The sequence below is a fragment of the Microtus ochrogaster genome (genome assembly GCF_000317375.1).
Source record: "Microtus ochrogaster isolate Prairie Vole_2 chromosome 14 unlocalized genomic scaffold, MicOch1.0 chr14_random_3, whole genome shotgun sequence".
Taxonomy (NCBI): Eukaryota; Metazoa; Chordata; class Mammalia; order Rodentia; family Cricetidae; genus Microtus; species Microtus ochrogaster.
This window is the reverse complement of record NW_004949098.1, coordinates 13322390-13334061: the sequence shown is the minus strand read 5'-3', so window position 1 is coordinate 13334061 and position 11672 is coordinate 13322390. Positions and strand designations below refer to the sequence as shown.

The following is an 11672-nucleotide window of genomic DNA, read 5'->3' as shown; positions in this document are numbered from 1 at the left end:
ATGAGTGAGTGAGTGCACAGGAGCTCAGATGAGAGAGTGAGTGCACAGGAGCTCAGATGAGTGAGTGAGTGCACAGGAGCTCAGATGAGTGAGTGCACACGTGCTCAGATGAGTGAGTGAGTGCACAGGAGCTCAGATGAGTGAGTGAGTGCACAGGAGCTCAGATGAGTGAGTGAGTGCACAGGAGCTCAGATGAGTGAGTGCACACGTGCTCAGATGAGTGAGTGCACACGTGCTCAGATGAGTGAGTGAGTGCACACGTGCTCAGATGAGTGACTACAGATCCAAGGACAATTTATAGGAGGCGCCTTTATGCACTGAGCCATCTTGCAGGGAAGTATTTATTTCTCTTCATTCTTTTATATTTCTGATCCATGCCTTATGGGAGATTGAGAAAGGACAGTCAAAGCCAGGTGTGAGGCCAGGTGCCTAATGACAGGGCAGGAAATGTGGGGAGGTCGGGAAAGCATTGAGCATTTAGCTAGCAATGGCTTTGAATTTTTTGTTTGTTTTTGTTTTTTGATTTTTAGAGACAAGGTTTCTCTGTGGCTTTGGAGCCTGTCCTGGAACTAGCTCTGTAGAGCAGGCTGGCCTCAAACTCACAGAGATCCGTCTGCCTCTGCCTCCCAAGTGCTGGGATTAAATGTGTGTGCCGACACCACCAGGCTCCCCACACACATTCCTATCGCTCATGGCTTTCCACCCAGGTCATTTGAAACCAATATTTTTAATGATTCTGATAACTCCCTCACACATCGACACCTTGCAAACAGTTACTTTATGATGCCTGTCTACAAAGCAACATTCCCTTTCTTTACAGAGTTTTAAATAGGTGATTGTGCTCCCAAACCCATCTGAGTCACTAGGTGGCGGGTGAGAGGTTGTGAAGTGTACATGCCACAGGGAGTTTAGCAGTAGACAGACCTGCAGTTGCCTGGTGCTTGGCCCTGGCTTCAATCCATAGCTCTAGAACCAAAAGAAAAAAAAGGAGGAGCCTAAAAGCCTTGGGTGGATCCAAGTAATCAGCATCTTAATCCTCTTTCTGATTCCACCTGAATTGCGTACATCTATTGTGTATATATATGTGTGTGTGTGTACGCATGTGTTCTATAACATTATATTCCATAATAGTATTAAAATATTTTTATATACACGCATGCATATTTGAAGCTTCTACAAAGAGACGTGTGTGTGAGAGAGACAGAGACAGAGACAGAGAGAGACAGAGACAGAGAGACAGAGGCCAGGAAACTGATGAAGTCACTGATAATTTTTTTTTTTTTTTGTTTTGTTTTTCGAGACAGGGTTTCTCTGTGGCTTTGGAGCCTGTCCTGGAACTAGCTCTTGTAGACCAGGCTGGTCTCGAACTCACAGAGATCCGCCTGCCTCTGCCTCCCAAGTGCTGGGATTAAAGGCGTGTGCCACCACCGCCCAGCAAGTCACTGATAATTTAAAATCAGCTACCTGAATGTATGTGAGAAACACAGGCTGTGTCCATAGTGACATCTGCCAACTCATGCATGCAGAGATGGTAAATGGTTTCTGAATACTTTAGTTTACTGACGGCAAACCTAAATGGAGTATGAGAAGGCTGGGCAAACACAGTGTATGGTCCTCGAGGTTTAACAGGAGAATGGAAGGCCTTCATTTCGGCTGCTGCATCTGAGCACAGCTATTCACTGCTGTGCTCCCAAAGACTTCTTGGTGACAGAAACCATGCAGTCATGAAAAGTCCAGAAGCCTACCAATATAGTAAGATATGCTAAAGATAGGTGAATCCCTCTTTTTCCAGTTTTTTGAGATGTTGGCAAGTTACTATTTCATACTAGTGTTCTAGGCCTTTCTGTCTTTTCTCTTTTAATGTATTTATTTTATGTGTATAAATGTTTTGCCTGCATGTCTGTCTGTGTGCCACATGCCCACAGAAGTCAGAAGAGGAACAGGAGTTACAGATGGTTGTGAGCCACCATGCAGGTTCTGGGAATTGAACTCAGGTCCTCTGTAAAGGAGTGCCTAAGGCTCCCAGCATGCTAGGCTGGGTGAGCCCAATACTAATGAGCTATATTCCCAGTTCCACAACTTTTTGAGATAGTGGAAGAATTGTCTTTTTAGGAGAAAACTGAGATCAAGTGCTTGAGTGAAGATTTGCAAATTCACATTAGCATATCTTTAGATAACTTCTGCTGATTTGGAAGGCTAATTTAGTGGGCCCGGTACCTCAGTCCCTGCAGATATGCAAATATGACCTTGGGCATTGGAAGCCTGGGCACGGGATAGTCTAAACTTCCTGAATTTCTTAGTTTCCTTGGTATATGACCTTCTCTTCTGATGCTCCTGTGTGTAATCATTCAAGGCTCGTCATGCGTGGGTAGAGCCAGAGCCTAGGCTTGCTCTCAACCTAAAACGTGCAACAATCCTTATTTCAGCTTCCTAGGTGCTGGGATTACAAGAACGTGCGTTGCCATGCCAGGCATGGCTTGTTCATGAATTCTTAACTGGGCATGGTTACACCACCAAATGAAATACTTGCACATCACTCAAAAGCTTCTTCTCCCAGCTGTCCACTCCATTTACCATTACCAGGCATGAATATTTGGAAAAGCCACAAATATTTGGTAAGAATGGTCCTTCCAGCCAAGACAGTCGGGCATGCCTGCAATCCTAGCACTCACAAGTCTGAGGCAGTTAGTCTGCTGGAAGTCAGGAATGGGGCTGTGTGTGTGTTCAACTTCAATGAGTTTCTGATTTACTTGATGAAGTAAGATGGGTGTACTGACTAGTAAATGTCAGCTAGAAAGCCAGATATAGCTAGAGTGCCTGGTTTCCATTTCATAAAAATCCCATTTCTCTATTTATTGTAGTAATTTAGTCTCTCTCTCCCCCCCCCCCCACTCTCCCCAATTTGAGGGAGTCAGTTCTCTCCTCCCACTATATGGGTCCCAAGGACTGAACTTAGGTCCTAAGTTCATGCACCCTTACTCACTAAGCCACCTCACTGCCCATGATTTCCACATATGAGTGTTTCTGTAAACCTCAAGGCTACATAAAAGGCAGCTGACACGCCGGGCAGTGGTGGCGCACGCCTTTAATCCCAGCACTCGGTAGGCAGAGGCAGGCAGATCTCTGGGAGTTCGAGGCCAGCCTGGTCTACAAGAGCTAGTTCTGGGACAGGCTCCAAAACCACAGAGAAACACTGTCTCGAAAAACCAAAAAAAAAAAAAAAAGGTAGCTGACGTGTTTAATGAAGAGCACATTTTCACATCATATGATATCCTCATATGATCCTTTCCCTCCTCTGCAAGTAGTTGGCAATGCCAGCAGACCAATGTGCTGTGCTTCTATGATGGTGCAGTTAACAGAACTAATAACTGCACTCCATAGGACTTTGGCTCCAACGACAACATTCCATCAGAATCTGCTGTTGCTCAGCCTCCTCACGGAGGCAACCAGAGGTCAGCAAATGGCAGTGGAAGCCAGTGCGCTACTGACCTTGGGTGGAATAAAGTCCCAAACCTTAACAGTGTATATTTATGCAACAATCAATTGTCTTGATTACATCATATTGTGGGAGGGTGACTCAGGCCTCAGATTCTGGATCCTCTTAGTTCACCCTCTCCAGTGGGAACTTATAATTTAAGCTTCTTCTTGCTCTGATTATTTTTTGTTTTGTTTTGTTTTTTTTCGGTCTCAAACTGTAGTCCAGGTTTATGGCAATCAACCTGCCTCAGCTTCCTCAATTAAAAAAATAGAAATACTTTTAGAAAATTAATTTTGTCAGTGAAGAACCTAGGCTGTGACTAACACTAGCTTTGTGTTTCGAGAATCAGAAAGTGATCAAAGGCCAGGTATGGGTGAACATGGTGAGCAGGCCAGCGTTCGGGAGGGAGAGGTGGGAGGATCTGCAGTTAAAGGGTGTCCTCGGCCACACAGGGAATTCAAAGCCAGCCTAGACTACATGAAATGCATCTCTCAAAATAAAATAAAATGAAATAAAGACGACTGATAGAAAAGCCTGACTTCCACCTCTTTAAAGATGCGGCCCACCCACTTTGGAAGTGCTGCAATAGCAGCAGAAGGTCGGTAGGTGGCTCTGCTCCTTTGAAATAAAACTACGGTTTGCAAGACAGGCAAGGAACACCACCCGCTAAGCAGAACCTTTAATCAAAACAACAAACAATATTCTGCAACAATGGCCTCTGGTTTAGAATAGTGCGTGGAAGCCTAAAAATTAAACCCAGAAGAAAAATTGCAAACTGTGTATGGGTAATCAATTTGCTAAAAGACAGGGAAGGTATTGTGTTTTGAAGAACATCAATTACTAACGGGAAGATAGACTCAAAGTTTTCATAAATTACTGGCATCTAGGATGAAAGAAAAGTAAGTGTTGAAGCCTTTGAACACCCATTTATCCGAAGCTATATACTTCGGTCACTTTACCAGAAATGTTAGATATTTAAAAGTTCGTGTGTGGGGGGGGGAGTTTGCCCTCTAGGTTCTCAACTTTTACTCTGCCCCTGCCACCTTAGCTTTCTACTTAAGAAAAACTAGCCAGGGGTGCATTAAGACATTAAAGTCCAGCCTAGGTCCTGGTCGCCAGGAGAAATCTGCCTAAAACCAAAGAACTTGTTTCAAGTCCTTTCGAAGGGTGGGAAGCCTGGTTTTTGTTTTATCTAAGTAAAGGAAAATGTATTCTAAATTAAAATACAGTTAAGGAGTCATGGTTTCTTTTTTCCCCAGACTTTGCCAAGAACGGCAAAACGCAGGTGTTTACAGTTGCAGTGATTCTTCTCCTGGTTCCAGAGAAAGGTGACCACTCACATTTGAAGTGAGATGTACAATTTAGGCATTCAAGTTTGCTAAATAATTCCCTTTTGAACTTTAAAAATTACATCACGTTATTTATTTACTCATCTATGGGGTGGAGGGAACGGGAGTCACGGCGGCCACACTTGTGAAAATCAGAGAACAACGTTCGTGGGTCCGTTTTCTCCTTCGACTCCAGGAATCAAACATAGGGCTTTAGGTTTGGCGGTAAGCGCCTTTGCCTGCGGAGTCGCCTCGACCGACGGACCCGTATTATTATTTTTTTTTTAAGAGGTAAAACACTAACGCTATCATGAAAATAAATGCTGGGGCGGGGGTTCTCAGTTGTCAGACTGTAATCCGAAAATAGAAATTAAAAAAAATTTAAAAACTAAACACTTCTCCGCTCAAATGAGAGCTTTTAGATATATTTCTTTATCAAGAACACATTCAGGAATATTTTGGATGGTAAAGAGGCTGTTTTCTCGCTGTCGTTTTCAATCAGTAATTAATGATTGCGTGGCACGTGGGTGGTCACAGTATTTCACAAGTTGCTCTCCCTGTGCGCAGAGAGCCTCTTTAAACGCCGAGAAGCTAAGAACAAAAAACAGAGATCCTTGGCCGTGATTCTTGTACCGTTTAAATTACTTCAAACGTTCGGCTTTTGAATGTTAATTCCAGAGGCACTTATTTAAAAAAAAACTTAAAAAAAAAAAAAACCTTTTGAAAAATAACACCCCGGCAAAAGTCGGATCAAACCAGGTGAAAAATGAACATTGTTTCCCGAATGTGAATAGTTTAACCAGAAAGATGAAGCGCGCGAGAGAGGACAGAAACGAGAGAAAAACTATTTCACACCTAGCCCACAGGGTGCCTGTTGGGTGATCATTCACATTTATTACTTTTGATGGCAAGGAGCCGATCGGTCGAGACTCGATCTGAGTGCTGTACTGAACGCGAAAATTTTGATTACACCACCCCTACCCAAAAAAAAGTTTAAATATTTGAGACTTGTTAGAAAAGAAACAGCCGTCCCGTTGGCTGCGCACTCGAGCTAGGGTGGGAGGATGGAGGGGAGGGCGGCTGGGAGGTTGGAGGATAAGACTGGAGGACACCAGGGCCGGAAGAAGTAAGGAAGGTTGGAGGGCGCTTTTCACCTTGACTCCGGAGCAGGCTGCGAGCAGCAGGGCCAGGGCTGGCGGGGCAAAAGAGGCTCCGCGCTGCTTCGGGGTACGTGGGGCGTGGCAAGGGCGTGGATTGCTGAGCCGCCCAGCCTCGGCAGCCCGCAGGTATAAGAGACGCAGTTCCCCGCCCTCGGTGAGCTCCTCAGCGCTCCAGGTCCCAACTCTCTGCGAAGCCCGAACGGGCCTTTGGGTTGGTCCTCCAAGGGATGCTTTCTCCGAAGCGCCGAGGCCAGCCCCGTTCTCCCAAAGCCGCGACCGCGCCGCACCAGCCCTCGCCCACCGACATGGCCCTGTACTGCGGCGACAACTTCGTCTACTCACAGCCCGCCACCGCCGCGGCGCCCTGTGCGCCCTCGACCTCCAGGGGACCCTACGGGCTATCCGACTACGCCGCGCCGCCCGCCGCCGCCGCCAACCCCTATTTGTGGCTCAACGGGCCCGGCGTGGGCGGCCCTGCCTCCGCTGCCGGCTACCTGGGCGCCCCGCCGCCCCCCGGAGCAGCTCCGGGACCCTTCTTGCAGCCACCAGCAGCTCCTGGTACCTTCGTGGGCACCCAGCGGGGTTTCGCGCAGCCCTCGGCTGCTGCTCCCGCCTCGCCCGCCGGCTCGGCAGCTCCAGGCGATCTGAACTGGCTGTCGGTGACCAACCCCGAGGACCTGATGAAGATGGTGCGGCCGCCGTACTCGTACTCGGCGCTCATCGCCATGGCCATCCAGAGCGCTCCGGAGCGCAAGCTCACCCTCAGCCACATCTACCAGTTCGTTGCAGACAACTTCCCTTTCTACCAGCGCAGCAAGGCTGGCTGGCAGAATTCCATCCGCCACAACCTCTCACTCAACGACTGCTTCAAGAAGGTGCCCCGCGACGAGGACGACCCAGGTGAGACGGCCAGGGCCGGTGTTTCCCGGGCGGAGAAGGATGCGGAACCGCGCATCCTACAGGTGCTGGGAGCCAGAGCCCAAAATCGGGTCTTTGCGCGGCTAGGTTGAAAATCCACACGCGGTCTTCTCATCACTGGAGAACATGTGGGAAAGAGCCACCTCCAACCTGGTCTGATAGGGATGCGTTAAGTATCAGATTTTAGGGAGAACACAGCTGGTCCCCTACGCTCAGGGCAGAAGCTGACCGGCTAGAAAAATAAATAAATAAAAGTATGACCTCAAAATAGAAGACCGCTGCAAGGGACAGTTTAGTTACTGGAAGTAGATTGGGAGAAAGATCGGGAGGAAAGGAACTCTTAAGAAGCAGCGTGCTCTAGCACCTGTTGCAAACGGTGAAATGAGAACATGGGGCCTCAGAATTTCATTTCGTCCTTACCCGTTCACCTAACTAGAGAGCGGTGATTTAATGATAAAAATCAGAAGTGGAGCCGGGCGGTGGTGGCGCACGCCTTTAATCCCACCACTCGGGAGGCAGAGGCAGGTGGATCTCTGTGAGTTCGAGGCCAGCCTAGTCTACGTGAGCTAGTTCCAGGACAGGCCCTAAAGCTACAGAGAAACCCTGTCTCGAAAAACTCTATATATATCAGAAGTGGGCCAAGTGAGGTTTAGGTAAGTTGGTCTAAACCCAAACAATCCCTTGAGTGCCGGAGACTGCGGCATAGGTTGTGTTCTGAGTGTCGTCTTAACCTGGCAGAGGTGTAAGTGGAGCGAAGCTTACAAAGAAACAGGTTCTGTTTGACCCTGAACAGCGAAGGGAGAGAGAAGGTGTAAATGAGATGGGAGCTATAGTTTTTTTAAACGTTACCAGGTCTTTTGTTGTATTGGGGAATGGAACCCAGGGCATCAGACAAGCAAAGGATTAGCCCTAACCTTGGCAGAAGTCACTCTGGGCAGAAGTGGGTTTTTTTTGTTTTTTTTTTTTTTTTCCCTTTTCCAGTGCTGATAATGTATAGTGCAAACCAAATTTTAAAAAGTTAAACGTGATTAGGCTTGTTAAGTTTTGTTCCTATAGCTCTCCTTTGATCTTTAAAAAAAAATTCAGAGATACTGCTATCTGGAATTTTTTTAAAACAGAACAAAACACCAGTGTTAGGTCAGGAGTGTAGTTAAAAATAGAACATTTGCCTGGTTTATTGAGGTCTTGGGTTTACTCTCCAGCACTGGAGAGAGGAAGATACTGATACCAAGTGACTCAATAGACCTATCCAGATAGTTACAGATACTGTACACCCCCCCCCCCACACACACACACACCTCTCTGTTTTACAGAGTCAGAGACTCTGAGTTTGCGGCCAGCCTGATCTACAGAGTAAGTTCCAGGATAGCCAGGGCTGCATAGTGAGACCCTGATTCAAAAAAAGAAAAAATTAAATTTGGAGCCAATTTACTTAAATCCTGCCTCACAATAACAACTTGTGTGGAACTTGACATACAGTAGGTAGCCAGCCTGTACCTCGCCTCTCATCTGGAAACTGAGGGCCTTCTCCATAGAGCTGTGGTGGACACTTGAGCTTCTCCATGACATACTCACTGTAAAGAGCTTAAAGACACTGGAGAACCTATTTGGGTGATAATTCTAAGATGCAGTAGGTCTTCCCCTTCGGTCACTGGAGAGCATTTTCTACAGAAGACACGTGTTGTGTTTTAAGTGAGTAGAGAATTTTCCCAGTGGACAACTTGGTTTTACAGAGACACGGCCTGTTCAGATGAGCATGGGGGTGCCGGTTCCCAGTTTCCTTGTACTGCAAATAAGCCCGTCAGTACAGTTGTTACAGTTTGATTGCTCGTTAGTATAATTTAACATTTTGTAATTGTTTTTTTCCAATGTGATTCAGTTGTAGGAGTTGTAAATTTTTCATAAATAATTGTAGTAACTACTGTTCAGGCTGCTTGCCATGTGCCAGCTATTACACCAAGGTATCATTTAAGCCTAAGTTAACTTACTACATGTTATAACTTACTGTCCTCCTTATTTTAGAAAACAAATGGAAGCTCCTGGTTTTTTGTTTTTGGTATTGGGGGGGGGGGTGTTCAAGACAGAGTTTCTCGTGGCTTTGAAGCCTGTCCTGGAGCTCTGTAGACCAGACTGGCCTTGAACTCACAGAGATCCACCTGATTCTGCCTCCCAAGTACTGGGATTAAAGGCGTGAGCCACCACTATCTGGATGGAAGCTCCTGTTTCAATAGCACCAGAATTTCATAATTTTGCAAATCTACATGGGAAGGTGGTGGGTGTAGGTACCTCAGGAATAATAAAATTAGGTCTTAAGATGGAAGTGGTAGGTGATGGTAAGATAAGGTAGAACTGGCTACAACAGCTTATTCTGAATTTCTCTTTCTTAGTGGGTAAGACCTCGAGAGGAGGATGACACTGGAATGAGCACCTTGGTCAACATTTAATGAATCTGATTTCCTGGTAGTCCAATGTGGGCTGCAGTGATCTTCCCTAGCTGTGTTTTATTAGCTAATTGGTCATTTGCTGTCCAGAATAATTAAGCAGCGAATTCTAAGCCAGTCATTGAGGCACACAACCTGTAATTCTAGGATTTGGGAAGTGGAGGCAGAAGGATTAGTTCATTGACTGCACAGCAAGTTGGGGGCTGCCTATTCTATGCAAGACCCTGTCTCAACAAATAGAAACGAAAGAGAAAGAAGAGGGGGGCTGGAGAGATGGCTCAGTGGTTAAGAGCATTACCTCCTCTTCCAAAGGTCCTGAGTTCAATTCCCAGCAACCACATGGTGGCTCACAACCATCTGTGGTGAGGTCTGGTGCCCTCTTCTGGCCTGCAAGCATACACACAAGCAGAATATTGTATACATAATAAGTAAATAAATAAATATTTAAAAAAAAAGAAAGAGAAAGAAGAGGACATGGGCTGCATGTCCAGTTGTAGATACCAGCCTATCATGTATAAAGCCCTGCTTTTGATGCTTTTGATCCTCAGCATTATAGAACAGGTATGGTGGGAGGGAGACAGCAGGACCAGAGTAAATTTAAGGCCAGCATGAGATATATAAACTGTCTTTAAACTCCAGCAACAGACCCCATTCAACATACCTTATAATGTTATTCTGCCTAATTTATATATTTACTTTGTCATAGATGTACATCTATAGGAAAAAAACATACAGTTGATAGGATTTGGTGCTGTTGGTGATTTCAGACACCGACTCAAGTGTCTTGAAACTTTAAGAGTTTTATTCTGTGCACAAAAATAAAATAGAACCTTCAAGCTGGGTGTGGAGCCCCAGGCAAGTGGAGTTACGCAAGCCTAGCCTGGTCTACAGAACAAGTTCCAGGACAGTCAGGGCTACTACCAAGAGAAACCCTGGCTCAAATAATCATTAAAAAAGGACCCTCACTAACTTTCTTTTTTTCCTCAGGGAAAGGTAATTACTGGACTCTAGATCCAAACTGTGAGAAAATGTTTGACAATGGAAACTTCCGTCGGAAACGAAAACGCCGTTCTGAGGCCAACAGCAACCTCACTGTGGCTTCAGGAACACCAAAATCAGAAGGACTGTCCTCAAGACTAAGAGTGAGTGGGAAGGTAGAAGGAGACAGCCCCTCGTCTCTGAGGCCATCTCAGTCCCCAGAGCCTACAGAAGGCACCGGCAGTACCTCCTCCTCTCCTGGAGCATCCACACACATCTCCACGCCGTGCCTCAACACTTTCCTCAGCACCCTCAACACTCTAAGTGGAAACCCCAGCAGCATGAGTACCCAGCGAGCCATCCCAGGCAATCGCCGCCACCTAGGGGGCACCCAGCTGCCCTCTAGCGCATTCCCCAACACCTCCATCCCAGACAGCTCTCCAGACTCCATGCAGCTGAGCACTGTGGGTGGAAGCAACCAGCTATCTTCCTACTACAGCCCATTTCCTGGCAGCAGCAGTGGGGACCAGAGTAGCCCCTTCAGCAGCGCCTTCTACAACTTCAGCATGGTCAACAGCCTCATCTACCCCCGGGATGGCTCTGATATGTAAACTACTCCGACTTTGTCAATGTACACTTGAGATCCACTTTGAATGTAGACTCAGTTCAGGAGGTCTGGGGTAGGACTGCACTTCTGCATTGGTTTCTGTGAGCTGCTGAGTGATCCCACTGACTACGTTCACAGTAACCAGAGTAGTTCTTACATGCCAGGTTTCTCTGACTGTGAGCCTCTCTGGAGATAAAAGGCACCTTCCTTGGTCCTGGGATAGATAGTAGGGAGAACTCTGAGGACTGCATGTATTATTCACTTCTATACCAGAGCAGCAAGCTCAAATGTATACAGGCAGCTTGGTGGGGGAACAGCCCATTGAAGTTATGGGTGGGAAAATTAAAGCCATTGGCAGCTGGAGGCATGGGGGGATTGACCAGCTGGTTATTTCCTCCAGGACAGCATTCTGACTTTTCGAAGAAAGTCAGTTAATCTAGTTTTTTTTTTGTTTGTTTGTTTTGTTTTGTTTTTTAAGAAAACTCAAATTTTATATCCTTTGCTTCCTGTGGTATCTGGAAATGCCACAAACCCTTTCTGAATCTAGCTCACGAGTTCCCTCTGTCTGGAAATGGTAGGTGCTACTGCAGGAGTGCTTTGTGCCAAATGTTTATATAGCTGGAAGGTCAACTCATTTACTTCTGGACAGCAAGTTTCCTTATGTTCCAAGATACTGGGTTTCTGAAGCCGTCGATAGTACCAAATTCTGTGTGGGTGATAGGTATGAGTGCTCTTCTGAAATGGCAGGTAACACACATACCA

At 46.3% G+C, this 11672-nt stretch overlaps 1 protein-coding gene across 1 annotated transcript; it reads left to right on the top strand.

Moving 5' to 3' along the window:
• Positions 1-6271: 6271 nt before the first annotated feature.
• On the top strand, positions 6272-10914 carry Foxi3 (forkhead box I3). The gene is made up of 2 exons (XM_005364773.2): positions 6272-6866; positions 10313-10914. Exons 1-2 carry the CDS (start codon positions 6272-6274, stop codon positions 10912-10914), a joined length of 1197 nt encoding a protein of 398 aa, XP_005364830.1.
• The last annotated feature ends 758 nt before the right edge of the window (positions 10915-11672 follow it).

Excerpts from the sequence above, each read along its gene's own strand:
- Foxi3 (XM_005364773.2), top strand. The coding sequence starts at position 6,272 with ATGGCCCTGTACTGCGGCGACAACTTCGTCTACTCACAGCCCGCCACC. Across the intron at positions 6,867-10,312 it reads CCGCGACGAGGACGACCCAG|GGAAAGGTAATTACTGGACT; the intron begins GTGAGACGGCCA and ends TTTTTTCCTCAG.